Genomic DNA, 26,767 nt, shown 5'->3' with positions numbered 1-26,767 from the left:
CCGTCCGACGGCCCCCTGCCGCTGTCCGACGGTCTCCCGTCCGACGATAGCCTGTCCCCGCGGAACGGTCCCCTTCCCTCTGTGTAAGATCTGCTGTCCCGTCCGGCTGTGCCCCGCCTCCTAACGGCTCCCATCCCCTGTACGACCGTCTGCTGCCGCCGCTTAACAGTCCGCTCCGATTTCAGGCGTGACCCGGCACGCGGGCGATGCGCTGGCCTCTGGCCAGTCTCTGCGGCTGGGCGGCCAGCGAGCCGTCTGTATCGGCATCGCGCCCTGGGGCGTCATCGAGGGACGTCACGAGCAGCTGGTCGGTCGGAACCGTGAGGTGCCGTACCACATGGCGCAGGGACGCTTCAGGTCAGGTGTTACCAACATGGTGCAGGGACGCTTCAGGTCAGGTCTTACCAAATGGCGCAGGGACGCTTCAGATCAGGTCCTACCATATGGTACAGGGATGCTTCAGGTCAGGTCTTACCATATCGCGCAGGGACGCCTCAGGTCCATGGGACAGGGACGCTTCAGGTCAGGTGTTACCACAAGGCGCAGGGACGCTTCAGGTCAGGTCTTACCACATGGCGCAGGGACGTTTCAGATCAGGTCCTGCCACATGGCACAGGGACGTTTCAGGCCGGATAGGATCCACTGGAAAAGGCGGACAGTCACGAAAATGTCACCATGTGCACGCTGGTGGCTCTTGGCTCTTCACGCTGTGTAAACACGTGAAAGCGTGCCGTTTTGGGAGCATCTGGAAGTTGAGAGTGGTGCACTCTGTCACTGTGTGTGTCCTGCTGGTGCGTGCCGCGGCGCCGGGACGGCCGGCGTCGGCTGACAGAGCCCGTCCACGCGCGCGCTTGTGTGTGTCCTGCTGGTGCGTGCCGCGGCGCCGGGGCGGCCGGCGTTGGCTGGCGGAGCCTGTCCACTCGCGCGCCTGTGTGTGTCCTGCTGGTGCGTGCCGCGGCGCCGGGGCGGCCGGCGTCGGCTGACAGCCTGTCCACGCGCGCGCCTGTGTGTGTCATGCTGGTGCGTGCCGCGGCGCCGGGACGGCCGGCGTCGGCTGGCGGAGCCTGTCCACGCGCGCGCCTGTGTGTGTCCTGCTGGTGCGTGCCGCGGCGCCGGGACGGCCGGCGTCGGCTGGCGGAGCCTGTCCACGCGCGCGCCTGTGTGTATCCTGCTGGTGCGTGCCGCGGCGCCGGGGCGGCCGGCGTCGGCTGGCGGAGCCTGTCCACGCTCGCGCCTGTGTGTGTCCTGCTGGTGCGTGCCGCGGCGCCGGGACGGCCGGCGTCGGCTGGCGGAGCCTGTCCACGCGCGCGCCTGTGTGTGTCCTGCTGGTGCGTGCCGCGGCGCCGGGACGGCCGGCGTCGGCTGACGGAGCCTGTCCACGCGCGCGCCTGTGTGTGTCCTGCTGGTGCGTGCCGCGGCGCCGGGACGGCCGGCGTCGGCTGCGGAGCCTGTCCACGCGCGCGCCTGTGTGTGTCCTGCTGGTGCGTGCCGCGGCGCCGGGGGGCCGGCGTCGGCTGGCGGAGCCTGTCCACGCTCGCGCCTGTGTGTGTCCTGCTGGTGCGTGCCGCGGCGCCGGGGCGGCCGGCGTCGGCTGACGGAGCCTGTCCACGCGCGCGCCTGTGTGTGTCCTGCTGGTGCGTGCCGCGGCGCCGGGGCGGCCGGCGTCGGCTGACAGAGCCTGTCCACGCGCGCGCCTGTGTGTGTCCTGCTGGTGCGTGCCTCGGCGCCGGGGCGGCCGGCGTCGGCTGACAGAGCCTGTCCACGCGCGCGCCTGTGTGTGTCCTGCTGGTGCGTGCCGCGACGCCGGGACGGCCGGCGTCGGCTGACGGAGCCTGCTCGCTTGCCCGCAGCCGGTGCGCGCCGCTCAACAGCCGGCACACGCACTTCATCCTGGCCGACAACGGCACGGCCGGCCGGTACGGCGCCGAGTATGTGCTGCGACGCGCCCTCGAGAAGCACATCTGCAGTCAGCGGGTCATCTCGCGTGAGTGGCGGCGCCCCCTCTTGCCGCTCCCGTCGGTCCGATCTGAGCTCGAGGGGTTTTCCGGGACGCGCTTCCGTTGGGCCTCTGGCCACCTGGGCGCATCAAGGCTTTGTTTGTATGACGCTGGAGATTTGAGCTCCGCGGCTGTGGGGGGGGGGGGGGGGGGGCGAATAGTTTGAGGTTCATTGCAGCTGAGTGCGCGGTTGGGAGCTCTTTCGCTTAAATGTGCCGGCAGTGTGGTCAGTTAGGTCGCATCAGAGCTGTCGTGGCCGTGTCACAGTTGTGCGGTTCCTGGTTTGGGATGCGCTTGGGCTGAAGGCATGGGATCGCTCGCTCCAGTGGAATGGGTGGCCTGCTGTTGTAGGGGTTCACGTCTTGGTTGAATATTCGGCTGAATGCATGTAGCCGCGCTTCTGCGTGAAAACGTAACATCGCTCAGGCTCAGGCACCCGCATCTGGTGGGATTGCGGTGGTCAAAAGCGTAGGGAAAGGCCGGTTGTTTCCTTTGCATCGGACTGAACTGGATGACATTTGATTTGCCAGGTCGGTGTTTGGGAGTGGCCGGAGCACAGTTGCATTTTTCATTTGGGCCAAATGCGTATTTAAGATGGGTGACATTAAATCGCAATATGAGAACGGTGGATATTTAAACTTTTGGCTGGTGGATCATAACGAACGACGTTGAGGCACATGCCTTGGTATGTCTTCAACGTTTTCCCGTACATGAGTTTGACCTTGAATGACTTATAGGTCATGTCGAACTGGGTTGAACGATTTCGCGAGCCGATTTGATGCACATTACGGCATTTCACCGGCTTTGGCCGTCGCTTGGGATGACTTATTTAAATGTGAACTCGCAAATGAGTATTGAACTATAAACTAGTAATGAAATACGTGTATTGTGTGCCAGATGAATGCCTAGATAGTGTTATTAAAAATAATTGTCCGCACGCTGTGCGGACAGTTTTATGACCTTACGTTTGCAGCATAGCAAAAGGCATATTTCCGCGTTTTTGCTTCGCTGGCACATGTGATCTAGATTGTGACCCGGCAGTCTTACGCGCCAAGACGTTGAAGCTTTCAGGACAGACGGAGCGAAGCTAATTTTGTCATTTTTCGCCCAACGGAAATGTCTTCAAAAGATAACCCTTGAGCTCCTCGTAGCGTAGTGACTCTTCAATGTGTGTTTGAGAAGTGTTTGCTGGTTGGATAACCCCCGGTGTTCGTAGGCAGTAAAACGGATTTGAGTAACCGTGTAACATTTAAAATCGGTCGGAGTTATGCATGCCCGTATGCCCTCGAACTCACTTGCCACGCGGCATGCCACGTCCGTGCAGGTTGAGCGAGACCTACCAGTCTCTCCGTTCTTACCCGCGTGCTCTTCCTAGCGAGTGAGTTACGTTGAATCGACCTTGTCAGTGCTGTCGGAGCGCTGTAATCTGACCCAGAAGCAGTTTCGCTTCCTCGGTCTGCCGACTCCCGTCCGGTCTGCCGATGCCCGTCCGCGTGGGTGGCGCCCGTCAGGCTGGAGCCTCCTCTGGCCTGCCGATGTCCGTCCGCGTGGGTGGCGCCCGTCAGGCTGGAGCCTCCTCTGGCCTGCCGATGTCCGTCCACGTGGGTGGCGCCCGTCAGGCTGGAGCCTCCTCTGGTCTGCCGACTCCCGTCCGCGTCGCTGCTCTCCGGCGAGCGATGCCACGGCGTCGTCGGGAACGCCGGCGCCGAGCCGGGCGTGATCGGTGTTCGCCTCCAGCGCTGCCCGCCACTCGGGGCGGAGTCGAGCCGGGCGCGATCGGTGCTCGCCTTCAGTACCTCCCGCCACTCGGGGCGGAGTCGAGCCGGGCGCGATCGGTGCTCGCCTCCAGTACCTCCCGCCACTCGGGGCGGAGTCGAGCCGGACGCGATCGGTGCTCGCCTCCAGTACCTCCCGCCACTCGGGGTAGCGTCGAGCCGGGCGCGATCGGTGCTCGCCTTCAGTACCTCCCGCCACTCGGGGCGGAGTCGAGCCGGACGCGATCGGTGCTCGCCTTCAGTATCTCCTGCCACTGGGGGCGGAGTCGAGCCAGGCGCGATCGGTGCTCGCCTTCAGTATCTCCTGCCACTGGGGGCGGAGTCGAACTCGCGGTCGTAACACACGCCTCAGGGAAGATGCCGCCCAGGGGCCGGTGAGGCGCCATGATTCCTGTATTCCTGTATACCGAGGGATGGCATCGAGCTATGAAGTGCCGTCCGTGACTGATGGTATTCAGCGATGGCGGGGAAATTGATTCTCCACCAACTGGCTGCATTGATGGCGCCCGCCAGCGGTCCGACTTTGCAGCGAGCTCCGTTTGAAGATCGGCAGCGCGGCGTACTGGCATGGCTTGGGCGGAGCGAACTTCCTGAGGACCGCGCAGGGCCAGACTTTCTGGAATGCTTTGCCGCTTGCGAACAGTAGTTTCGCGCTTTTTCCACGAGGGTGACTCGTTGGCTGACTTTCTGGCGTGTGGCGTCATGTCGCTAGAGATGGCTTCGAAGTTGAGGGCGTTGAATTAAACAAGTGAATTGGGTTGCTCAAGCCCTGGTCCGTCACATCCCTTAGCCGAGAGCTGGGATGTTTGGAGCACTCTGTGTAGTGTGTCGCTGAGCCCACCGGATGGCGCTGTGTAAGTCATGCTGTACTGTTCGTATCTCCCTGTGGTATCCTTGGTGTCCTGTCGGTGGGCTCGCTGTGAATAGTCCAGGAAGCTGCGAACGGCTAGTCCAGGAAGCCCGAACATGGGAACAGGCAATACGAGCTCGTTTGCTCGATCGATATCTTGGACAAATTGCACAAAACTAGAATCAGTGTTTAGTCATTAGTTATGGCTGGAACTGTTCATGAGTCGATTCCAACAGATATCAAAGCAGCGGAAGGTGTTCTTATTCTGACAACCCTCACGATTATACTACAGCAAATGGAACACTTGGCACCCTGTTGCTGTCATATTATCAACATAACTGTTGTATACCGGCGTTCATGAACGTTGTCTCCTCGGCTGTTGCCACCCGAATTGACTCCGCTGGAATCGGACGCGGATTTGGGCCGTGGCCCCTTCGAGTTGGAGTCGAACTCGGCTCAAAGTTATGCTGTGGTGTGGTCCGAATCAGCCTCCGTGCGTTTTGGGCCGGAGCCAGGGTCGTTTTTTGCTGTAGCGGACTTAGGTACAACTCTGGTAACGGCACTTCATGTATTTATCGGACTTCTGGCTCACGACTTTACAGTTAGGCGGAAAGTGCGGCCTCAAATCGGCGAGGCCAGCTTGCGGAGACAGTCGAAGCCCATATTGTATGTTGTTTGACACATAGGCATGGGCTTGCTCGATTTGATTTTTTATTTATCGTAATTTGGCCTTTGTCATATTGCTTGAATTATTTTGAATTAACTACCATCATGTCGTTCCAGGAGTTCCGCTGAGACAGAAACATGTGGGTTTTATATTTTCCAGGCAGTTCAAGCGATGGCGATGGGTTCCCAGTCTGATTTACAAGTTCGGTAATTTACGACTAAAATACGGCCCCGGACGGAGTTTGTGACCTGTAGGCGTCGGAATCTGCCGCGGCAGCGGTCAGGCTCAGTGACCCGTCGAGATCAGGAGCGGCAGCGGTCAGGCTCAGTGACCCGTTGGGATCAGGAGCGGCAGCGGTCAGGCTCAGTGACCCGTCGAGATCAGGAGCGGCAGCGGTCAGGCTCAGTGACCCGTCGGGATCAGGAGCGGCAGCGGTCGGGCTCAGCAACCCGTCGAGATCAAGAGCGACAGCGGTCGGGCTCAGTGACCCGTCGGGATCAGGAGCGGCAGCGGTCAGGCTCAGTAACCCGTCGAGATCAGGAGCGGCAGCGGTCGGGCTCAGTGACCCGTCGGAATCAGGAGCGGCATTGGTCAGGCTCAGCGACCCGTCGGAATCTGGCGCGGCAGCGATCGGGCTCAGTGACCCATCTGTATCGGGAGCTGCAGCGGTCGGGCTCAGTGACCCGCCGAGATCAGGAGCTGCAGCGGTCGGGCTCAGTGACCCGCCGAGATCAGGAGCTGCAGCGGTCAGGCTCAGTGACCCGTCGGTATCAGGAGCTGCAGCGGTCGGGCTCAGTGACCCGCCGAGATCAGGAGCTGCAGCGGTGGGGTTCAGTGACCCGACGACAGCCGCAATAGCCAGCCGGCGGTGGTCAGCCCTGACGTGCCCGCAATAGCTCCAGCCCGTGGTCGGGATGTCACGCCGCTTTGATCGTGACGCCGCTCGGCTCGGCCGGCCGTCGCATGAGACGGACCCGCCGAGTGTCTTTTCACGAGTCGGTGCGTCAGCTTGCCTTTACCATAGCGGCCGCGCGGACGCGGCACCGTGCCTGTCCGGCCAGACCGGCGGGCGCAGCGGCTCGGCACCGGCCGGCCAGCGGACACGGCGCCGGGGCTGCGCGAGGTCGCCATCCTCGCCGGCTCAGGGGCCAGCCGACCTCGGGCGGGCCAACCTGCGTTTGGAGACGACGGATGGCCAGAAGCGTGATTGGAAGGAATGGCAGGCGAAGCAGCCCGTGGCGCGGGGTTGAACCTACGTCACTTTCGTCAAGGTTGTGTCAAACGAGTCGCTCTTGATTGCTTTTGTTGGATTGGTCATTTGATTGCGTGTCATCAGCTGAGGCGAACGGCTGGTCCCCCCTCCCCCCCCCCCCTCTGCTAGGACGAGCAAACACGCCCAGGATTGGTTTTCCGGACGTGCGCGGCTAGCCGCTGCCAGAGCCGGGTCCGTCTTGGGTCGGGATATTTCCGTCGGCAGCTGCCCCGGCCGCGGAGCGCCGTCCGTCTGTGGTCTCGTTTCGCCATGATTAACTTTCAGCGAGACGCGCCGGTGCGGAATCGTGCAGAACGATTACATAATCAGTGCCAAGGCAAATGTCATGCATATAACACGCCCCCAAATGTCATGTTTCCACCTTTAGAATTAATTTAGCTTCCGCCGAAGACTTCATTTCAAGTATTTTGGTTCATAAGATAACGTCATTCGAAAGCTGTATATGCTCTTTGTCGTAAAATATGAGGTGGTCGATGTTGCACCACTTATGTTACGGAATTGCTTTCAGGAGTGGGTCCGTATGTCTTTGAACCGCCCTGCGCTTACCGATACGTATGGTTGGCTTAAACATGCGACTTGCGATATTAACAAGTGACGAAGCGTCCCTGGACATATAGCGTCCCTGGAGCGTATAAAGTCCTTGGACATATAACGTCCCTGGACATATAGCGTCCCTGGAAATATAACGAGCGAGCCTGCCGGCTGGAGCCAAAGCTTCGTTCGCTTATGGACTGAACGTCTTGTCTTATTAATCCAGGCTGAATGTTCCGGTGACTAACTGAAGTCAGACGCACGGGCGGTGCCGCGAGCACACGTGCCATTTTCTCCGGTCCAATCGTTCGCTCATGGACAAAATGCTCACTTTCAGAACATTAACCGATATATGTAAATGAAGATCAGTATTATGGTAACTGGACACCGTTCAAATAGAGGATAATGTTGCCAAGGCCACATACGTATGTGGCCTTGTGTTTCATTATTTGCCGTGTTACGTGTCGCACTGTTCGGGTGAAGATCGCGTGTCGTGCGCATATCGTCCTGCTGCGATCATATTTGCCTCTTGACTTTTTCCGCTTGGAAACTTCACCCCCGCTTGCCAACAAAAAGCTGTGACTGAGCGTCACCTCTGCGGCTGAGCCTGGCTGCTGGCTGATCTCCCTCCTAAACCGTCGTCGGCCGAAAAGCAGACGTGGCCTTTCCGAACTTAGAATTGGCAACCCTTCTGGCTGCTTCAGTACCGCGTTTTCCGTTCCGTGTTTCTATTTTTGTTTCCGCGGTGTCGTTTTTTGTCTGACAATTCGTCTGTGGGAAAGTTTTCTTCGTTCTAGGTCTGAGATACGAAATAGCACTCATGAACTCCTTTTAATGTTAGCCACGTTAGCACTCAGACCCCACTTTGCCTTATTATGCCAAAGCCTGTGAGTTCATAGCTCTATTTTGCCATACTAGGACCTGTGGTAATATCGGATGAAGGGTAGTGTCAGCACCCGTGCCGAGATCCCGAACAGTGCACACCTGGTGTGTGTGGTGACCCGGCCGTCTGCATCAGGCCTGGGCCAGGGCATCCCGCTGGTGTGTAGTGACCCGGCGGCGCTCCGTCTGCACCAGGCCTGGGCCAGGGCATCCCGTTGGTGTGTGTGGTGATCGAGGGCGGCACCAACACCATCCGCGCCATCTTGGAGTACGTCACGGACACGCCGCCGGTGCCGGTTGTCGTCTGCGATGGCACCGGCCGCGCCTCCGACATCGTTGCCTTCGTCCACAAGTGAGCGGCGCTGTGCAGGGGCGTGCCCAGGGGGGCGCAGGGCGAGTCACGTCCCCAAGCCTAAGGACCTCTCCCTAGCGCCTGACGGGAAGCGTTGGAAGCCTGGGGGAATTCGAAGGTTGGTGAAGGTTATCTTTAGCGGGGTCCCATCACCTGGAAGAACACGGTGACTGAATCCATGGCTGCCTGCGTGCTTCGGGGAAGGATATCTTAAACTTGTTGCTGTGTGAATGCCATGTGACTGTCTGTTTCGTTGGCGCTGTCTCGTTCGTAAATGCTTTGTTCTGGCACTGGTCAGATTGCGCTAGCCGGGAGCAGCTCCATCCCGCCGGGAGCAGCTCCATCCCGCTAGGAGCAGCCCCATCCCGCCGGGAGCAGCTCCATCCCGCTAGGAGCAGCTCCATCCCGCTGGGAGCAGATTCATCCCGCCGGGAGCAGCTCCATCCCGCTAGGAGCAGCTCCATCCCGCCGGGAGCAGCTCCATCCCGCCGGGAGCAGCTCCATCCCGCCGGGAGCAGCTCCATCCCGCCGGGAGCAGCTCCATCCCGCCGGGAGCAGCCCCATCCCGCCGGGAGCAGCCCCATCCCGCCGGTAGCAGCTCCATCCCGCCGGGAGCAGCTCCATCCCGCTAGGAGCAGCCCCATCCCGCCGGGAGCAGCTCCATCCCGCTAGGAGCAGCTCCATCCCGCTGGGAGCAGATTCATCCCGCCGGGAGCAGCTCCATCCCGCTAGGAGCAGCTCCATCCCGCCGGGAGCAGCTCCATCCCGCCGGGAGCAGCTCCATCCCGCCGGGAGCAGCTCCATCCCGCGCGGAGTAGCTCCATCCCGCCGGGAGCAGCTCCATCCCGCCGGGAGCAGCTCCATCCCGCTCGGAGCAGCTCCATCCCGCCGGGAGCAGCTCCATCCCGCCGGGAGCAGCTCCATCCCGCCGGGAGCAGCTCCATCCCGCCGGTAGCAGCTCCATCCCGCCGGTAGCAGCTCCATCCCGCCGGGAGCTGCTCCATCCCGCCGGTAGCAGCTCCATCCCGCCGGGAGCAGCTCCATCCCGCCGGGAGCAGCTCCATCCCGCCGGGAGCAGCTCCATCCCGCCGTTAGCAGCTCCATCCCGCTAGGAGCAGCTCCATCCCGCCGGTAGCAGCTCCATCCCGCCGGGAGTAGCTCCATCCCGCCGGGAGCAGCTCTATCCCGTCGGGAGCAGCTCCATCCCGCCGGGAGCAGCTCCATCCCACCGCCCCATGTGGTCAGCGTGGGCACCTGCCGCCTGCCGGCCCACCCGGCTCCCGTCCCCTGACCGCCGCGCGCGCCGCAGGCACATGCACAGCGACGCGGGTGGCGCCGCGCTGCTGGAGACGCCGCCGATGCGGGAGCAGCTGGTGCTGACGGTGCAGCAGACGTTCACCGTGCGCCGCGACCAGGCGGAGAAGTTGCTGGCCGAAGTGGTGCAGTGCTGCCGCCATCGCGAACTGGTGAGCCGCGACGACACACTTGCGCACGCTGTCCCTGGGTGAGAATGAGAGTCCGCGCCGGCACGCAACCACGTGGTGTGTAAGGGAGGGGAGGGGTGGGTGATGTATGGGGTATGCTGTGGCGTCGGTGAACAGTTTGGCGTACCGGTGTTTACCTGACGCGTGGGTGCGCGTCGGAGCGCGTTTTTTTATAAAGGTACCGCTGCCCCCACCGTTCGTGGAGCTCGTTAGCCAGGTGTCAGGTGTTTTCGGTGTCAGTGCTGGTGCCGGCCGCGGGTACGGGGTCAGCCGTTGTCGGGAGATGGGCGGCTGTTTGTCTGGGCTGCCGCCTCTCGCCTAGCTCTCGCCGGTGAGCTCGTGTTTGGCGTGTCCGGATGGAGCCGAAGAACGTCATTTGCGGCGGGCGCGCCCTCATTGGGGCTTACGTCGCTCTGCCGCGCTCGTCTGCCCGGCGCCGACGCGTGACAGGTCAGCAATGTGCTGTTAGGGGGTTCGGAGGCGGCCGGCGGCTCGCCATGGCAGCACAGCGGCCGGGTGCCAGGGCGTCGCTCTCGACTCATGAGCTCAGTGTGCTGTTAGGGGGTTCGGAGGCGGCCGGCGGCTCGCCATGGCAGCACAGCGGCCGGGTGCCAGGGCGCCGCTCTCGACTCATGAGCTCAATGTGCTGTTAGGGGGTTCGGAGGCGGCCGGCGGTTCGCCATGGCAGCACAGCGGCCGGGTGCCAGGGCGCCGCTCTCGACTCATGAGCTCAGTGTCGCAGGGCGACGGCACGCTCACCGGCGCGGGCCCTCTCCCGACCCTGGCAGCTGCTGAGCCCCGGCCACCTGCGCTGGGGGACAGTAATACCCAGCTGACGCTCGTGCGGCGCCGGCCGGGACCGGGGAGTCGCCTCGGCTTCCAACTGACCTTTTCGTCTCTGTTTCTAAGTCTCGGGCCGGCCGCCGGCTGTTCGGACGGGCGGGCTCGGAGTCTCGCGCTGCTGATTCGCCGCGGCTGACCCGGCCGGTCACGGACGAGCGTGCGTTCCGTGCGTCCGACCGCCGGCGGCCGACGCGCCCCGGCCGCCGCTGGCGCGATGCGGGCGCGGGCTGCTGAGTGGGCGGCCACAGCGCCACACTCGTGCCGTGTTTTGGCTGTTTTGAGGCCGTTTCTCATGTGGGGACGGGCGGAAATGCCGGCTGACCGCCGACGTGAGCGATCCGTGGCCTGTTTTGTGGAGGAATGACGGAGTATTGCATGCCGACGGCTCGCTCCGGCCCTCCGAACACACGTAATTGGATGACGCGTGTTGTTGTATAGCTGCGCCGTATTCCCTGCTTTGACTATAATCGGGCTGTATCGCGTCTACTTTATGTCTACACCGTGAGACATATATCATTCATCATGCAAGTTCCCGGCAATGTGGGATATAAACGGGGCAGATGGTATTGTCCTCGTCGGTGCTGTTTATGGTTGAACACGTCAGCCTTACGAATACCGTGCGTTGAATGCGGGCTGCTAGGTGTGTTTTTGCCCTGGATGTCATGTTCTCCATGAATGCTTGACTGTGCCGTGCATGATGTTTCTGACTTCAGTACCGTGCCCTTGTGCCGGACGGCTGTCTGTATAGCGTGACTCAGTACGCTGTACTGGCGCCTGTCGACAGATCACCGTGTACCGGTACCAGGAGGGTCTGGAGCTGGACGAGGCCATGCTGAAGGCGCTGCTTCAGGGCTACCACATGTGCGCCACTGACCAGCTGAACCTGGCACTCAGCTGGAACCGGGTGGACATCGCGCGCTCCACGGTGTTCGCCGGCGCTCATGAGTGGCCGCCGGGTGAGAGCACGACGGCGACAGGGAGGGAGGGAGGGAGGGAGGGAGAGGAGGAGGGAGGGAGGGAGGGAGGGAGGGAGGGAGGGAGGGAGGGAGGAGGGAGAGAGGGAGAGAGAGAGAGAGAGAGAGAGAGAGAGAGAGAGAGAGAGAGAGAGAGAGAGAGAGAGAGAGAGAGAGAGAGAGAGAGAGCGCCATCCGGGGCGTGTGGCGTCATTCAGGCGGCCGGGCGGACGGCCAGTGCTCTCTGCAATATGTGAGAACCATCCTGCGGCTGAGCAGACGCTTAGTTGTTTTAGTGGGATCTTGCTACTTATGCTGTTTTATGTTTAAGACGCGTTTAGTCTACGAATTGTTTTTGTTGAAGTGATCGACTCGAGCCGAGATGAAATTGAGTAATTCCACGCGCTGGGGTATATCCGGCGCAGTGTACTAACAGAAACTTGTGACGTCATTTACCGTGCTGATTTCCTCCTTCTGTGCTTCTATTTTTACCAATAAGCGTTGACATGAACGTATATGCAAAAGTGGCACTAGCCGGCGTGTTAAAACGCTTGCGGTCTCCGCAAACGGCCAGTCCAGTTGAGCTCCCGTCAGATATCGATCACCATTTGACAGAGCCCCGTTGAACGGTGCCGCAGAGCATGGCTGATCACACACAGTCCTCAGAGCCCCGTTAAACTGTGCCGCAGAGCATGGCTGATCACACACAGTCCTCAGCCCCGTTGAACGGTGCCGCAGAGCATGGCTGATCACACTCAGTCCTCAGCCCCGTTGAACGGTGCCGCAGAGCATGGCTGATCACACACAGTCCTCAGAGCCCCGTTGAACGGTGCCGCAGAGCATGGCTGATCACACACAGTCCTCAGAGCCCCGTTGAACGGTGCCGCAGAGCATGGCTGATCACACACAGTCCTCAGAGCCCCGTTGAACGGTGCCGCAGAGCATGGCTGATCACACATAGTCCTCAGAGCCCCGTTGAACGGTGCCGCAGAGCATGGCTGATCACACACAGTCCTCGGAGCCCCGTTGAACGGTGCTGCAGAGCATGGCTGATCACACACCGTCCTCGGAGCCCCGTTGAACGGTGCTGCAGAGCATGGCTGATCACACACAGTCCTCGGAGCCCCGTTGAACGGTGCCGCAGAGCATGGCTGATCACACACAGTCCTCAGAGCCCCGTTGAACGGTGCCGCAGAGCATGGCTGATCACACACAGTCCTCAGAGCCCCGTTGAACGGTGCTGCAGAGCATGGCTGATTACACACCGTCCTCAGAGCCCCGTTGAACGGTGCCGCAGAGCATGGCTGATCACACACAGTCCTCAGAGCCCCGTTGAACGGTGCTGCAGAGCATGGCTGATCACACACAGTCCTCAGAGCCCCGTTGAACGGTGCCGCAGAGCATGGCTGATCACACACAGTCCTCAGAGCCCCGTTGAACGGTGCTGCAGAGCTCTGATCACACACAGTCCTCGGAGCCCCGTTGAACGGTGCCGCAGAGCATGGCTGATCACACACAGTCCTCAGAGCCCCGTTGAACGGTGCCGCAGAGCATGGCTGATCACACACAGTCCTCAGAGCCCCGTTGAACGGTGCCGCAGAGCATGGCTGATCACACACAGTCCAGACGACTGATGAGCGCGCACAGCATCTGAGCCGGACAACCTGGTCTGTCCGCCCCGACATCACTTTCCTTTTCAATATCGCCGCATGATATGCAGCCTTCCGAACGCAATTTCAGAACCTAACGTCGTTAGTTTTCCGTTGTTGATGACACTGTCCGGTTAGACTACGTACGTACCGACCAGACCGTGTTTTACGGAAATTTCGCACTTAGTTTGATGACATCGCGATGTCACAGGGCCATTCATTTTATGCTGGCTGGCAGGCTGCAGTCCAATGCGTCATATGCCATCAGTGTGGCAGCCCTCCAGACCCACGGACGTTAGGCCAGCGGATATCTAGTGGCGCCACGCGCCAGTAATGGGGTCGTTTATCATAGAGCTCGGACCCAAGTGGTTCGACTGCCGCTGGTGGCGTGTCCGATGGGATTAGGCGAATTGATGAGTCCTTGTCAATCCTAGTCAGAGCCAGTATGTTTCCCAACGGTCATGGGTGGTGGGTGCCTTGTACTGAGAAAAGGAATCAACAGAAAGAAAGCAGATGGAATGGAATGGAATGGAGAGAAAGCGGGAGAGAGGGGGAAGAACGAGAGCGGGAGAGCGAGAGAGAGAGAGAGAGGGAGAGGGAGAGGGAGAGGGAGAGGGAGAGGGAGAGGGAGAGGAGAGGGAGAGGGAGAGGGAGAGAGAGAGAGAGAGAGAGAGAGAGAGAGAGAGAGAGAGAGAGAGAGAGAGAGAGAGAGAGAGAGAGAGAGAGAGAGAGAGAAGCGGGGAGGAGAGAGAGACCATGCAGTGGTGACAGTGAACTCCTGTCATCCCCAGGCTCTCTGGAGCAGGCCATGATGGACGCGCTCGTCAACGATCGGATCGACTTCGTCAAGCTGCTGCTGGAGAACGGCGTCATGATGAGCAAGTTCCTCACCATGACCCGGCTGGAGGAGCTATATAACGCGGTGAGAGCGATGGCCCTCCATCGCCACGTCCAGCCTCGCTTTGCTGAATTCAGGGAGTCGGCAGCTTGTTTCTTCGCATTGCTCACGCTGTCGCTGCTGGTTGTCTTTTTGTATGCGGAGCGTGCCGTCTCGTGTCTTCCTCCTATTCTAGCCCCGTCCGGGAATACCACTTTCCGCGTCGAGTTTCAAGATTGATGGTGCTGTTTTTGTTGTTTGTTTTTTTGCGAATTGAGCCCGCTTCTGGTGCTTTCATAACACACGCTGGTCAGTCTGTTTTCTTCAGTCTCTTTTTATGCTAGTCAAAACGCCTTCATGAAAATTTGTTGGCACTTGTGAGGTGCTTGCCGCCGAAAAACGAGCGCCAGTGGTGCACCACACCTGTTTCCTTGCAGTCCGCTCAGCAGCAGCATTGATCCGCCCGCTGCCCATTTCCAGAAGCAAGGCCCTGCCAACTCGATGCATTACATAGTGAAGGACGTGGGGAAGACAGTGTCGCGTGGCGGTCGCTACACGCTGATCGACATAGGACTGGTGATCAACCACCTGATGGGCGGGGCGTACAGGTCAGAGCCGCTGCGACAGGCTGGGCCGCCCCGCCGGGCGACGCCAGATAGCCTGTGGACCTTGTGTGAGGGGCTTTGACTGGTGATCATCCACCTGATGGGCGGGGCGTTCAGGTCAGGGCCGCTGCGACAGGCTGGGCCGCCCCGCCGGGCGACGCCAGATAGCCTGTGGACCTTGTGTGAGGGGCTTTGACTGGTGATCATCCACCTGATGGGCGGGGCGTTCAGGTCAGGGCCGCTGCGACAGGCTGCGCCGCCCCGCCAGGCGACGCCCGCCAGCCTGTGGACCTCATGTGGGGGGCTTTAGGAGCTGAAGTCTCGGCGCGGGCTGAATTAACGCGTTTGATAGATGTAGCGCGTTTTGGAGAGAGGTTTGGGGAAACGTGAAGTTCCACTAGTTCTTCTGCGAACGTTTCTGTTTTGGGGGCTTGTGTCACTGATGTTGGCGCGGCATCTTCGGAGAGTGCTGGTTACAGTAAGTTGGCAGCCGCTGGAACTCTTACAGAAATGCAAAGATGCTGTTGATGCAAAAGGCAATGAGTTGGTCGCAACACAAGGAGTGCACTTAGGTGGTCTCGGTCGTCACTGAAAATTCCGCTGGTTCGTTGTGTTAGTTTGACGTCGAAGATTACTCCAAACGTGCAAATCAGCTAAGGCTGAGCCTGTTCAATGGTGCCAGCATATTTTAGAGTTGAAGGGCACTTCGGTTGGCTGTCGGTAAGCAACTATTTCCTATCGCCGAACCACCCACTCTGATGAACTTGGTGCAATGTCCCAAGAAATAATTTCAATCTCCCGGAAACTGAGCGAGGTCACAACTGTTTAATTGTTGTTAATAGTTTCCCAACTCATCGCTGAAAAGCAGCGGCTCCCTGCTAGCCGGTGACCGGTCGCTCGCAGGTGCACCTACTCGCGGCGCAAGTTTCGCGCGCAGTACTACGAGACGTTCCGCTTCCGCTCGCCCGTGATCGTGCGCAACACGAGCGCGTTCCTGCGCGCCGCCGCCTGTGCCGGCACGGCCGTGGCGGCGGCGGCGCCGCTCAAGATGAGCAGCCCGGCCGTCAACGGCGCCCACCGGGCCGACGCCTCGCCGGCCCGCGCGCGGCCGCAAGACACGTTTGAGTACCCCTTCAGCGAGCTGATGGTGAGTGGCCTTCGGGTTTGGGGGCCGGGCGTGGGCGGGCCGCACCGTGGCGCGCCCCGTGCGGTGTGTCGTCATCGGCGCATGCCGGCTGATGAGGCATACACGCTTTCTTTGTGTGCGTGAGGACCGTCCGCACTGTTGTGCCTGTAAGTTGGTCGTGTGCGTTATGTGTTGATCATTTCTGGGTGCATGCAGCTGTTCGGATTATGGCATTGTTATGCGCCGCTCCGACTGTGCCGCGAAAACAAAAAAAAGCAAAGAAATTGCTGTGCCTCAAACTCACGCCCTTTGTCTCGGTGACATCAGCGCTGTTGTCAGACACCTGGTGCTACCCTGCCGGGCATCCCCCGATGTCCTGTGATCTCCACCCACTCCCCGAACATGGTCCCGCGCCGCTCCACTGCGCGCTGTTCCCGCCCCGCCCCGCCCCGCTCTGCTCCGCTCTCACCGCCCCGCCGCGCGCAGATCTGGGCCGTGCTGACGAAGCGACAGACGATGGCGAGGCTGATGTGGCAGCACGGCGAGGAGGCGCTCGCCAAGGCGCTGGTCGCTTGCAAACTGTACAAGGCGCTGTCCTGCGAGGCGGCTGAGGATAACCTGGAGACGGAGTTCTTTGAGGACCTCAAGAGCCACGCGCTCGAGTTCGAGAACCTCGGTATGCGCTGCGCGGGTCCGGTGTTTGTCGTGTGCCCTGCCTTGGTGTCTGTCTGCTCCTGTATCTGGTTGGTCATCTCATGCCGATCAGTTTATTTTGGGGGAGAGCTACGTGGAGCATCAGATGTCGCCGTCTGCTCTGTGTGATCGGTTCTGTTTGCGACAGTAGCCCAAGCACAATGGTCCGTCGGCAGACCGCCCCGTCTCTGACGCCACACGGCCCCTGTCGTCATACCGCCTCTGTCGTCACACCACTTCTGGCGCCATACCGCCCCTGTCGTCATACCGCCCCTGACGTCACACCACCTCTGACGCCATACCGCCCCTGTCGTCATACCGCCCCTGTCGTCATACCGCCTCTGTCGTCACACCACCTCTGACGCCATACCGCTCCTGTCGTTATACCGCCTCTGTCGTCATACCGCCCCTGTCGTCTTACCGTCTCCGACGCCACACGGCCCCTGTCGTCATACCGTCTCTGTCGTCACACCACCTCTGATGCCACACCGCCCTTGTCATCATACCGCCTCTGACGTCACACCACCTCTGACGCCACACCTCACGCCGTGCGCCGCCGGCAGCGCTGGACGTCCTGGATTTCGTGTACCAGCACAACCAGGATGTGGCGCAGCAGCTGCTGACGTACGAGCTGCGGAACTGGAGTCGGCAGACCTGCCTCAGCCTGGCGGTGACTGCCGACCACAAGCGGCTGCTGGCTCACCCCAGCTGCCAGGTGCTGCTAGCCGAGCTTTGGATGGGTGGTCTCAATCTGCGCCGCAACACCAATCTCAAGGTCAGCCGGAGGTCAGCGGTGGAGCGGGACCGAAGTCCCCTCCCGGCCGCCCTGCGGGGTCTGCGCGGTGTCAGCTTGGGGCGCGCGATGTTATTGTCGGTCAAGTGGCGGCGCCAGTTTCAGGGCTTTCTGCCTTTCTCAAGGAACTCTCGTTTGTGTCGTGATCGGGTTTGAGAGCCGCAGGCGGTCGCCAGGAGCGCCACTCTCGCATTTGCAGCCCCCTGTGATGTTGCAGGTGCTGCTGTCAGTGCTCTTCCCGCCGGCCATGCTGCAGCTGGAGTTTCGGACACAGGAGGAGCTGCGCCAGATGCCACAGACCGAGGAGGAGCACCTTATGGAGCAGCAGGGCGAGGAGGAGGACGACGGCTCGGACGAGGACGATGAGGACCCGACCACCGTCGATGAGGTGCGCCGTCCGACCGCCGCGCCGGGTATGCCGGGTGGGTCTTGGCCGGCTGCGCTGCCGCCAGGACCTGTCCCCGTGCATGTTCTGTGTCACCAGCTCCGTCCCGGCAGGCCCCGCCTCTCCAGCCCATGTCCACGTCGGGTCTCTGTGCCACCATCTCGATCTCGACAGGGCCCCGTCTCTCCAGCCTATGTCCGCGTCGGGTCTCTGTGCCACCATCTCGATCTCGACAGGGCCCCGTCTCTCCAGCCCACGTCCACGTCGGGTCTCTGTGCCACCATCTCGATCTCGACAGGGCCCCGTCTCTCCAGCCCATGTTCGCGTCGGGTCTCTGTGCCACCATCTCGATCTCGACAGGGCCCCGTCTCTCCAGCCTATGTCCGCGTCGGGTCTCTGTGCCACCATCTCGATCTCGACAGGGCCCCGTCTCTCCAGCCTATGTCCGCGTCGGGTCTCTGTGCCACCATCTCGATCTCGACAGGGCCCCGTCTCTCCAGCCCACGTCCGCGTCGGGTCTCTGTGCCACCATCTCCGTATTGGCAGGGTCCCGTCTCCACCCCTTGTCCGCGTCAGATTTCTGTGTCACGATCTCCTTCTTAGCAGGGCCCTGTCTCCAGCCCGTCGCCGCGCCGGGTCTCGGTCTCTCGCCAGGGCTCTCTGCAGGCCACGGCCTACCCGCCGACGCCGTCCGGCATGCCCGACCTGCTTGACGGACGTAAGAACGGGCAGCTTGGCCTGCGTAAGAAGATCTACGAGTTCTACACGGCGCCCATCGCCAAGTTCTGGAGCTTCACGGTGAGCGTTGTACGCTGCCGGATCGGGCGACGGTCGCCGCGGCGAGAACTGCCGGGCCGTTGCAGTCACGGGCGCCACGGGCGCGCGCTGCGGTGGCCATCACGGGCACCACGGGCGCACGCTGCGGTGCTCGTCACGCGCGCCACGGTTGCGCGCTGCGTTGCTCGTGACGGGCGCCACGGTTGCGCGCTGCGGTGCTCGTGACGGGCGCCACGGGCGCGCCATGCGGTGCTCGTCACGCGCGCCACGGTTGCACGCTGCCGTGCTTGTCATTGGCACCACGGGCGCGTGATGCGGTGCTTGTCTTGCTCAGGCCGGTGTCTGTCATTGGACTGAAGGGTTGTGGATCTGAGAGTATTGGACGGTGTTGCGCCCTGTTGCCTGCTGCGGTCGATGCGACAGACTGCGGTGGTGATGACGATCTGTTGCTCGCCTCCCGGTCCACACCTGAGCTGCCCGTCCCTCCGCCGCAGCTGGCGTACGTTGTGTTCCTGACGCTCTACACGTACGTGGTTCTGGTCAAAATGTACCCGACGCCGCGCTGGGAGGAGGTGTACGTCACCGCCTTCCTCCTGACCGTCGGCATCGAGAAGGTCCGCGAGATCCTAGCCTCCGAGCCCGTCACACTCAGGTGAAGCGGCCGGCGAGAGGGCGGGAGGAGGGTGGTGAGAGGGCGGGAGGAGGGCAGTGAGAGGGTGGGAGGAAAGCGGTGAGAGAGTGGGAGGGGGTGGTGGGAGGGCGGGAGTAGGGTGGTGCGAGGGCGGGAGGAGGGTGGTGAGAGAGCACTGAGTGGGAGAGTGAGGGCCGGGCGCCATGTCCGGCACGTCCTACAAGGCGGGAGGCGCCGGAGAAGTGAGTCTGAATCGGTTTGAAGAGACCAGACGTTGAGAACAGGCACATATGTGCCGAAGAAAGCAATATATGCCGATGAAAGCTGAACGCATTCTGTTCTTTTTAATCTGCGTCGTGTCGCAGGTCTGAGACAACCGCACCCGTCCGGGGTAGTCGACTCCCAGCTGGAATCTCCAACTTCCAGACGTCGTGCAAGCTAAACAAAGATACCGTCGTGTAGGTCTCGTCAAATCACACCAAATTTTTGAACTATGGTCGAATTTAAGGTCACCGGGGGTCACGAAAGGAAAGTTTTTTTTCACAATGTGCTTTTGACTGAATTTATTTTGGTAGGTGCGGCTGGGAAAAAGTATCCCAGACACAAAATTTTATACTGACCTAAGAGGTCAGCTGAGGTTAACTTAGGTCAAATTCACAAACTATCCAGATGCAAGAAAGCTGAAGTGCTAATCAGGGTTTAGTGACCAGTGCAAGGATTGTTTTTTTCTGCCCACAAATGATGTGTTGTGCATCTAGAGTACTCAACATCGCATATCTTATGTATACGTAATGCATACTTCTTTCGACGCTCTGAATGCATTTGTAAAACTGAGAACAGGCACGTTGGTACATGAAATTATCCGTCATCGGCTTCCTAAACAGGATGTACAGGTGGTTACACGCGTCGCACTCATTGCGTCTAGCCTCTCCGCTACTGAAAATAGAGGTTATTGGCCTTGGATGACCCCATATGACCTGGAATGTTCTCACGTGACCTACTCTGACCTCAGGATGTATTAGAATATTGCAGCATGTTTTCAGTGGAATATTCGAATTTTGCGCCCAGAATTAGCTATTAAAACTGCTTATTTTGAGCTTGGCATGTGTTGCAGAAGGCACCCTTACGGGTAGGTCGTGGCCTAGGCCAATGTCACGTGCTCTGTGGTCAATTAAGTTGGTGCGGTTGAGTAAGACCTCTTTTTCTCACATGAAAACACCCAAACTACACAAAAGTTCTTACAAATTTGCATTACTTACGAAAAAGCAGCAACGGACCTCACCTCAGGTCACCGATATCGCCTGTTTCGAAAATTCTGAAAGGTAAAAACTGTAGGTACTATCATGTCCAATTACTTAAGAAATTTGAGCAATGACAAATATCGCACTAAAAAGCAATGCATGGCGCGGGCAATGTCGGACGCGTGTAAGCCACAGGTCATTGTCAACCGATGGATGGACGCAGATACAGTTCTCTGAGAGTTTGCTGGTTCTGTGGCAGGTGTCCCTTATATATTTACGGCGGGGGACCTGTGACACTGGTATGGCTGCTCCCTGAACAGGCTCTCGGTGGCTGGTTGGTGAATTGCTGGCCTTCCCGATGGTTGTGGCCAGTACATCATATAGAGTGATGAGCATCTCTGGTGAGATCTTGGGATCAGCGCTCTTCAGTATGACGAGGAGGGCGTCTGGTCGAAACGTTTGCTGGTTTCCCTGCTCTTGTACGGTTACTACTAGCTACCAGCTGGCTTCTCGGTACCCTATACAGCATACAGGCCAACAAACACATGAAAGATCTTCAAGAATGTTGCACGCAATCATCCAGTGGACTCGCTGAAAACTTGATTCAGGGGATAGCTTTTCATTAATAACCATTTAGAAGGTAGTCACCAATTTTGAATAGCATTGTCCTGGGCTATGTATGTGTGGCTTACTGTCCTTAAGGTATTTGCTGATTTTTGCGAAGTAGGCGTATGGGTGATGATGATGAGCGTTTGTCAGTGACCACTTTTAAATCATGCTCCCAGCTGGGTTAAGTGGTGCTTAGATCGACTCCCAGTCACTTCGATCGTCGATATTCTTCTTAATGGCCGCAGTTATGATGACAGCTTGTATCAGTGGCCTCTCCTCATTCCTGTTTCTGGCTTTACCATTTGAACGCACGTGTCCCAGACTGCCAGTGTATGAGCAATGTTCTCCTGGTGCCCACAGCATGAAGCTGGGGCACTGGTTTGGTCGGCTCTGGAACATCTGCGACGCCATTTTCATCGTCACGTACTTGTTGGCCCAGCCTCTGCGGTTTCAGCCGTCCACCTTCCGCTGGGGCCGCTCCATCATCTGCTGCAACAACATGTACTGGTGCGTGTCGCCGCCCGCTGCCGCCCCGACCAACGCCTCCAGCAGGCCAGCTATTGGTGCCCTCTGTGATTTGTGCCTGCTTCCATCGACTTGAAATCTGTGACATTTGTAGCTTTCGACCAGGCTGCGACAGTTCACAATGCGAGTGCGAGGACCGAACTGCCGGCTGGTGTGAATCACGGCCGGCGTGCGAATGCGTCGTCCACTGTATGTGCTATGCCGGCCCACTTGTGGGCTGCACGTGCTGTTTGCCTGGTTGCTTGCGTGGTCGGGCCAGACGAAGTGTGCTCTCACCCCACAGGCACATCCGTCTGTTCGAGATCTTCAGCGTGGAGAAGTATCTGGGCCCGATGGTAACCATGGTGGGCAAGATGCTGGTGAAGATGCTGCATTTTATCATCCTGCTGGTCATCATCCTCTTCTCCTTCGGCGTGTTGCGTCAGTCCATTCGCTTCCCCAACTCGGAGCCCAGCTGGTACCTGCTGCGCCATGTGTTTTACCAGCCGTACTTCATGCTGTACGGTGAGGTGTACGCTCCGGAGATCGAGCCCGAGCAGTGCGGTGACGGGCCCGGCTTGGAGGCCTGTGAGTTCTGGATCACCGTCGTCGCCATGGCCGGCTACCTGCTCGTCGCCAACATCCTCATGCTCAACCTGATGATCGCCGTCTTCAACAACATCTTCGCCGGCGTGAACGCGGTGGCGCACGAGGTGTGGATGTTCCAGCGCTATCGTCTGGTGATGGAGTACGAACTGAGGCCGGTCTGCCCGCCGCCGTTTATCGTGTTCTCGCACCTGTACATGCTGCTGAAGCTGTGCCTGAATCAGTGCCGTCGCGACTCGGCCAGCTACGACCGGGGGCTGAAGCTCTTCCTTGACGAAGAGGCGCTCGAAAACGTGCACGACTTCGAGGAAGAGTGCCTCGAGGAGTACTTCCGCCAAAAGGAGCACGAAAGCCAGCACAAGACGGAGCGGCTGGTAAGAGGCTCCTGCCCCGCACTGCGGGGTTTGTATGGGGCCAGGCTGAGCTCAGGAAGCGGTGCGTGGAGTAAGAGCTGCCAGTGGTCATCGGAAATGCCCGAGGGTGCAAAATGACAGCCCAATGTGAGGTCGTTGCTGTTGGTCTCTTTTGGTACTGTGGAAAGACGTGAACCATAAACATTATGGATAATTCCCTAATACACGTTCGGTTAATATGCCACTGTATTGCACATTTGCATTGCCCGCACTTGTCATGCCTATTGTTGGAGACGGGGTACATCTGTATCGGCGTATGGTCGTCAGGGGAGGGGGAGGCTGCGATGTGAACGTGAATGTCCAGGTGAATATTCAGGTGTGCTTTGCCTCCTTAGCGTGTCTGTCGTCAGCTTCTGACATGCCTGTGGTGTTTTTTTTTTTTTTTGGGGGGGGGGGGCGTTGCCTGGGTGGGCTGGTCACATCATCGGTGCGTATTCCCGTTGGAGCCCCGGCCGTGCGCGGACGGACGCCTAACTGCCCTGCGCCGTGCCCCAGGTGCAGCAGACTTGGGAGCGTCAGGAGCTGGCGTACCAGCGGCTGGAGGACGTACTGCTGCGTGAGCGCGTGCAGGTCGAGGCCACACGCCTGGTCGACTACCGGCTGAAGCGGCTCGAGGAGATGTTTGGAGGCGTGGAACGGCTGGCGCGGCACACCCACCTCATGCTGCGCCAACACACCGGCCTCGGCGGCAGCGAGATGGAGGGTCTGGACCGCCTGCGCCAGGTCAGCTCCGGCAGCGACGACTACCAGCCGCCCGGCGCAGGGGGCGCAGACGGCGCCGGCGGCCGAGGAGGCGGCGCTGGCGGCAGCGGTGCAGGTGGCGGCTTCACAGCCGGTGAGGGCGGTGCGAGCGGCGGCGGGAGCGAGGCTCTCGGCCCCAGCGGCAGCGAGCGCGGCGGCAGCGCCGAGCGCGAGACAGTCGACGGCCACCAGAGCACCATGGTGCGGGAGCTGGCGCGGATCGCGCTCTCCCAGACGGGCCCGCGTCCGCCGCCGCCCGCGGTCCGAGGCCGCGCGCGTGACGCGCCGCGACAGCAACTGCAGCACCAGCAGCGCCAGCAGCGCCAGTGGCGCCGGCGCTGTCAGCGCCGGTCCGCCGGCCACCGAGCCGGCGGAGGGCGGCGAGCCGACGCCGCCAGCGCTGCGGCGCACGCTCTCGGCGCCGCCGCCGGGCGCCGAGCCGGTCTGGCCGCGGCCGGAAATCCACGTGCTGCCGCCGAGCTCGCCGACGCTCGACCTGCCGCTGGGCGAGTACCGCAGCATCACCGACAGTCTGGAGTCGCGCTGTCGCGTCGAGCTCGGCCCTGTGGCGGTGACCTCCGAACAGACGCTGCGGCCGGGCTCGCCCGGCACCCAGCATCATCTGACAACGGCCGAGGACGGTGACTATCAGGTGAGGTGGCGCGCGGCGGGAGGCTCGGTGACGGTCCGCCGTCCGCCGGGCCGGGGGGCGTGCAGTACTGCAGGTCACCGCTGCATGAGTGCTCTGCAGCAGCTTCTGCGCCCACTGTTGTCAGGAATCACTACAGCAGATACCTGTTGGGGGGGGGGGGGGGGGGGGGATAGAGGCAACCAGGGCAATACGGTATGAGGCTGGTAAAGGCTCAAAGATGCGGAGGCTATGAGGCTCTATTGGATGCACGGTTGAAAGGTCTACAGAAGGCGTGTTTCAAAGTCTAATGCATGACAGAGCTCTTCGGAGCGATAATTATTGCGTACCTTTATTACTATGTTATTACTATGTTGTTAATTATGGCCACCATGGGCCATAATCCAACAACCATGTGGCCTGCCTTGCCATGCTACAACCATTTCGGGTTCACAAGGTTCGTGCCAAGTTATTACAGTCTGGAACCTTGCGTTTCTGATTCATCTCATCACCAACCACTTGACGACCAAGCAGAAAGTGATTGATTAGCGCTAACCCCGCCTCTATCCTTTTCCTGACCTCGCCCATGACCCCGCTCCTCACCCCGCCCCTGGCTGTTGCTGTCCCCAGCGCTGACCGCACTGCTGACCCCCGCCCCTGACCCCGCCCCCGACTCCCACCGCTAACCCTACCGCTAATCCCATCATTGGTTCCTGCCCCTGACCCCGCCCCCGACTCCCACCGCCGACCCTACCGCTGATCCCACAACTGACCTCGTCGCTGACCCGGTCGCGGCGCCGTCAGATGATGGAGCTGCTGATTCAGCGGCGGCTGCGGCGACCGTCGGAGAACCTGGAGGTGTCGCTGGAGGACCTCTCTCGCCTGCTGGGCGAGTGGCCCACGGCCGGGCCGTCTTCCGAGCGCCCCGCGTCTAGCGGACACTCACCGCAGCTTAGCGCGGTACCCGAGGACGAGGACACCGGCCTGCATCACGAGACACGCTGCTAGTGCGCTCGCAGCCGGCGGTGCGGCGGGCGCGAGCCGGTGCCGCCGCTGACGCTGGCCGGGCTGGGCCGGGCCGGGCCGGGCTGGCGCCCGCCGCGAGCTCTGAGGGAGTTCGCAGCGGGTGCGGCTTGCCCGTGGGTGGTTCGGGCTCTCGGGCGGATAACTAGACGGTTTGTGTTGGTTTCAGCGGTCACGGAGGAGCTGGGTGGCCGTCACTGTTATTGATGTGCCCTCGGAGATCAGATGGCGGTGGCCCTGGCCCCACTCGGCCGGGTGGCGTCCGGGGCTCGGAGTTTGTGTTTGGCGCTGGTCGCGTTAGATGTCAGGCGATTTGGGGATTTGGGAAATTGAAGTCCAAACTGTCCTCCTACATCGTTGTGGCAGATGTGGCTGGCATCGCAGGTGCGGCGCGGTCTCGCTCGGAGGGAGGAAGGTAGGGCAGGTGGCAGGTGAGGTGGCTGGCACCGCAGGTGCGGCGCGGTCTCACTCGGAGGGAGGAAGGGAGGGCGGGTGGCAGGTGAGGTGGCTGGCACCGCAGGTGCGGCGCGGTCTCACTCGGAGGGAGGAAGGTAGGGCAGGTGGCAGGTGAGGTGGCTGGCACCGCAGGTGCGGCGCGGTCTCACTCGGAGGGAGGAAGGGAGGGCGGGTGGCAGGTGAGGTGGCTGGCACCGCAGGTGCGGCGCGGTCTCACTCGGAGGGAGGAAGGGAGGGCGGGTGGCAGGTGAGGTGGCTGGCACCGCAGGTGCGGGGCGGTCTCACTCGGAGGGAGGGCGGGGATATCGAGAGTCGCTGGTCACTGAGACAGTATGAGACCAAGCGATCTCACCATGCTAACACCTTCTGACATAGCCCAGGTCCCTCGTTATTCCCTTTGCATACAGTCACTCCGTCGTGCGCGTACGTAACAGCCGTTGGAGCGATGCTCTGCCGCCATGGAGGTCGCGGACGTCGCTCGGACCGGTTGGCTCCCTAGCTAATGGCAAACTATGATCGTAGATATTACCTTTCGCCAGCCGCAGTCAGGGTGCGTTATTTGTTGACTGACAAGCTTGTTCTGCCTGCACTGGCAACAGTGCCGTAGCCCTCAGTCAACCACGGTGGTTACGATAAGTCGGAGAGATGCGGCGCTGGTTTGCTTTGTTCCACCGTTCGTTGGTGGGTAGTGGTCATGGGCGGCGCACTCTCGCCGGTGGCTGTAGTGTAGGATCGAAACACGCCTGGTGGTCGATATCAAACCTGTGACATCTGGCTTACGATCAGGGCTGCATCATCGAGCAGGACGCTGATGAGGAGGAACAGCCGTAGTGACAGGAAGTCATTACTGCTTGGTTGTGCTCTTCCCACGAGACCTGCGTGGAAAAGGTCCTTTGTGCTCGGCGCAAATCGTTGATACGGGTGGTTTGACGCCTGAAACTTGTTGACTGGGCTGTGGTATCTGCAGTGTACATTCATGTGATCCATTGGTAGTATGCATGCTTGGGAAGGAACACTGGACTAGAAAAGGCGACCGATTCCCCATTTCGACTAATGGCGTCTTGGAGCGGTGCAATTTTGCGTTTTGTCGGTGTTATCTGTTGTATTTGTTTTTGACTGTAGCCACGGCTCTGGTCTGCTCAGCTAGTGGTACAAAGAGCCGTTGTCCTTGTCCGTGCGAGATCGCATGCTGGATCGAGCCGGGCGGGGACTAGTGCTGCCATTTGCCGGCCTTGGGCGCCCGCTGGCGGTGGCACCTTAACACTGCTGCTGGATCGAGCCGGGCGGAGACTAGTGCTGCCATTTGCCGGCCTCGGGCGCCCGCTGGTGGTGGCACTGCTGCTGGATCGAGCCGGGCGGGGACTAGTGCTGCCATTTGCCGGCCTTGGGCGCCCGCTGGCGGT

At 60.5% G+C, this 26,767-nt stretch overlaps 1 protein-coding gene across 1 annotated transcript in view; it reads left to right on the top strand.

The window, feature by feature from the left end:
- Positions 1-24,966, top strand: part of Trpm (transient receptor potential cation channel, subfamily M) — a 61,938-nt gene extending 36,972 nt beyond the window's left edge. The window contains exons 7-23 of the mRNA XM_037223349.1: positions 8,171-8,327; positions 9,637-9,793; positions 11,439-11,610; positions 14,048-14,178; positions 14,614-14,741; positions 15,642-15,885; positions 16,351-16,540; positions 17,121-17,332; positions 17,568-17,738; positions 18,342-18,533; positions 19,007-19,164; positions 21,354-21,500; positions 21,802-22,477; positions 23,012-23,275; positions 23,450-23,511; positions 23,738-23,909; positions 24,690-24,966. Of these exons, the coding sequence (XP_037079244.1) occupies positions 8,171-8,327; positions 9,637-9,793; positions 11,439-11,610; positions 14,048-14,178; positions 14,614-14,741; positions 15,642-15,885; positions 16,351-16,540; positions 17,121-17,332; positions 17,568-17,738; positions 18,342-18,533; positions 19,007-19,164; positions 21,354-21,500; positions 21,802-22,477; positions 23,012-23,275; positions 23,450-23,511; positions 23,738-23,909; positions 24,690-24,893 (3,437 nt within the window). The 3' untranslated portion in view covers positions 24,894-24,966. The remainder of the gene's footprint in view (positions 1-8,170; positions 8,328-9,636; positions 9,794-11,438; positions 11,611-14,047; positions 14,179-14,613; positions 14,742-15,641; positions 15,886-16,350; positions 16,541-17,120; positions 17,333-17,567; positions 17,739-18,341; positions 18,534-19,006; positions 19,165-21,353; positions 21,501-21,801; positions 22,478-23,011; positions 23,276-23,449; positions 23,512-23,737; positions 23,910-24,689) is intronic.
- The last annotated feature ends 1,801 nt before the right edge of the window (positions 24,967-26,767 follow it).

This window comes from Pollicipes pollicipes, unplaced genomic scaffold (genome assembly GCF_011947565.3).
Source record: "Pollicipes pollicipes isolate AB1234 unplaced genomic scaffold, Ppol_2.1 Scaffold_4881;HRSCAF=5763_pilon_pilon_pilon, whole genome shotgun sequence".
In the NCBI taxonomy this organism is placed as follows: domain Eukaryota; kingdom Metazoa; phylum Arthropoda; class Thecostraca; order Pollicipedomorpha; family Pollicipedidae; genus Pollicipes; species Pollicipes pollicipes.
Note: the sequence above shows the minus strand (reverse complement) of the source record. Positions and strands in the feature narration are given on the sequence as shown.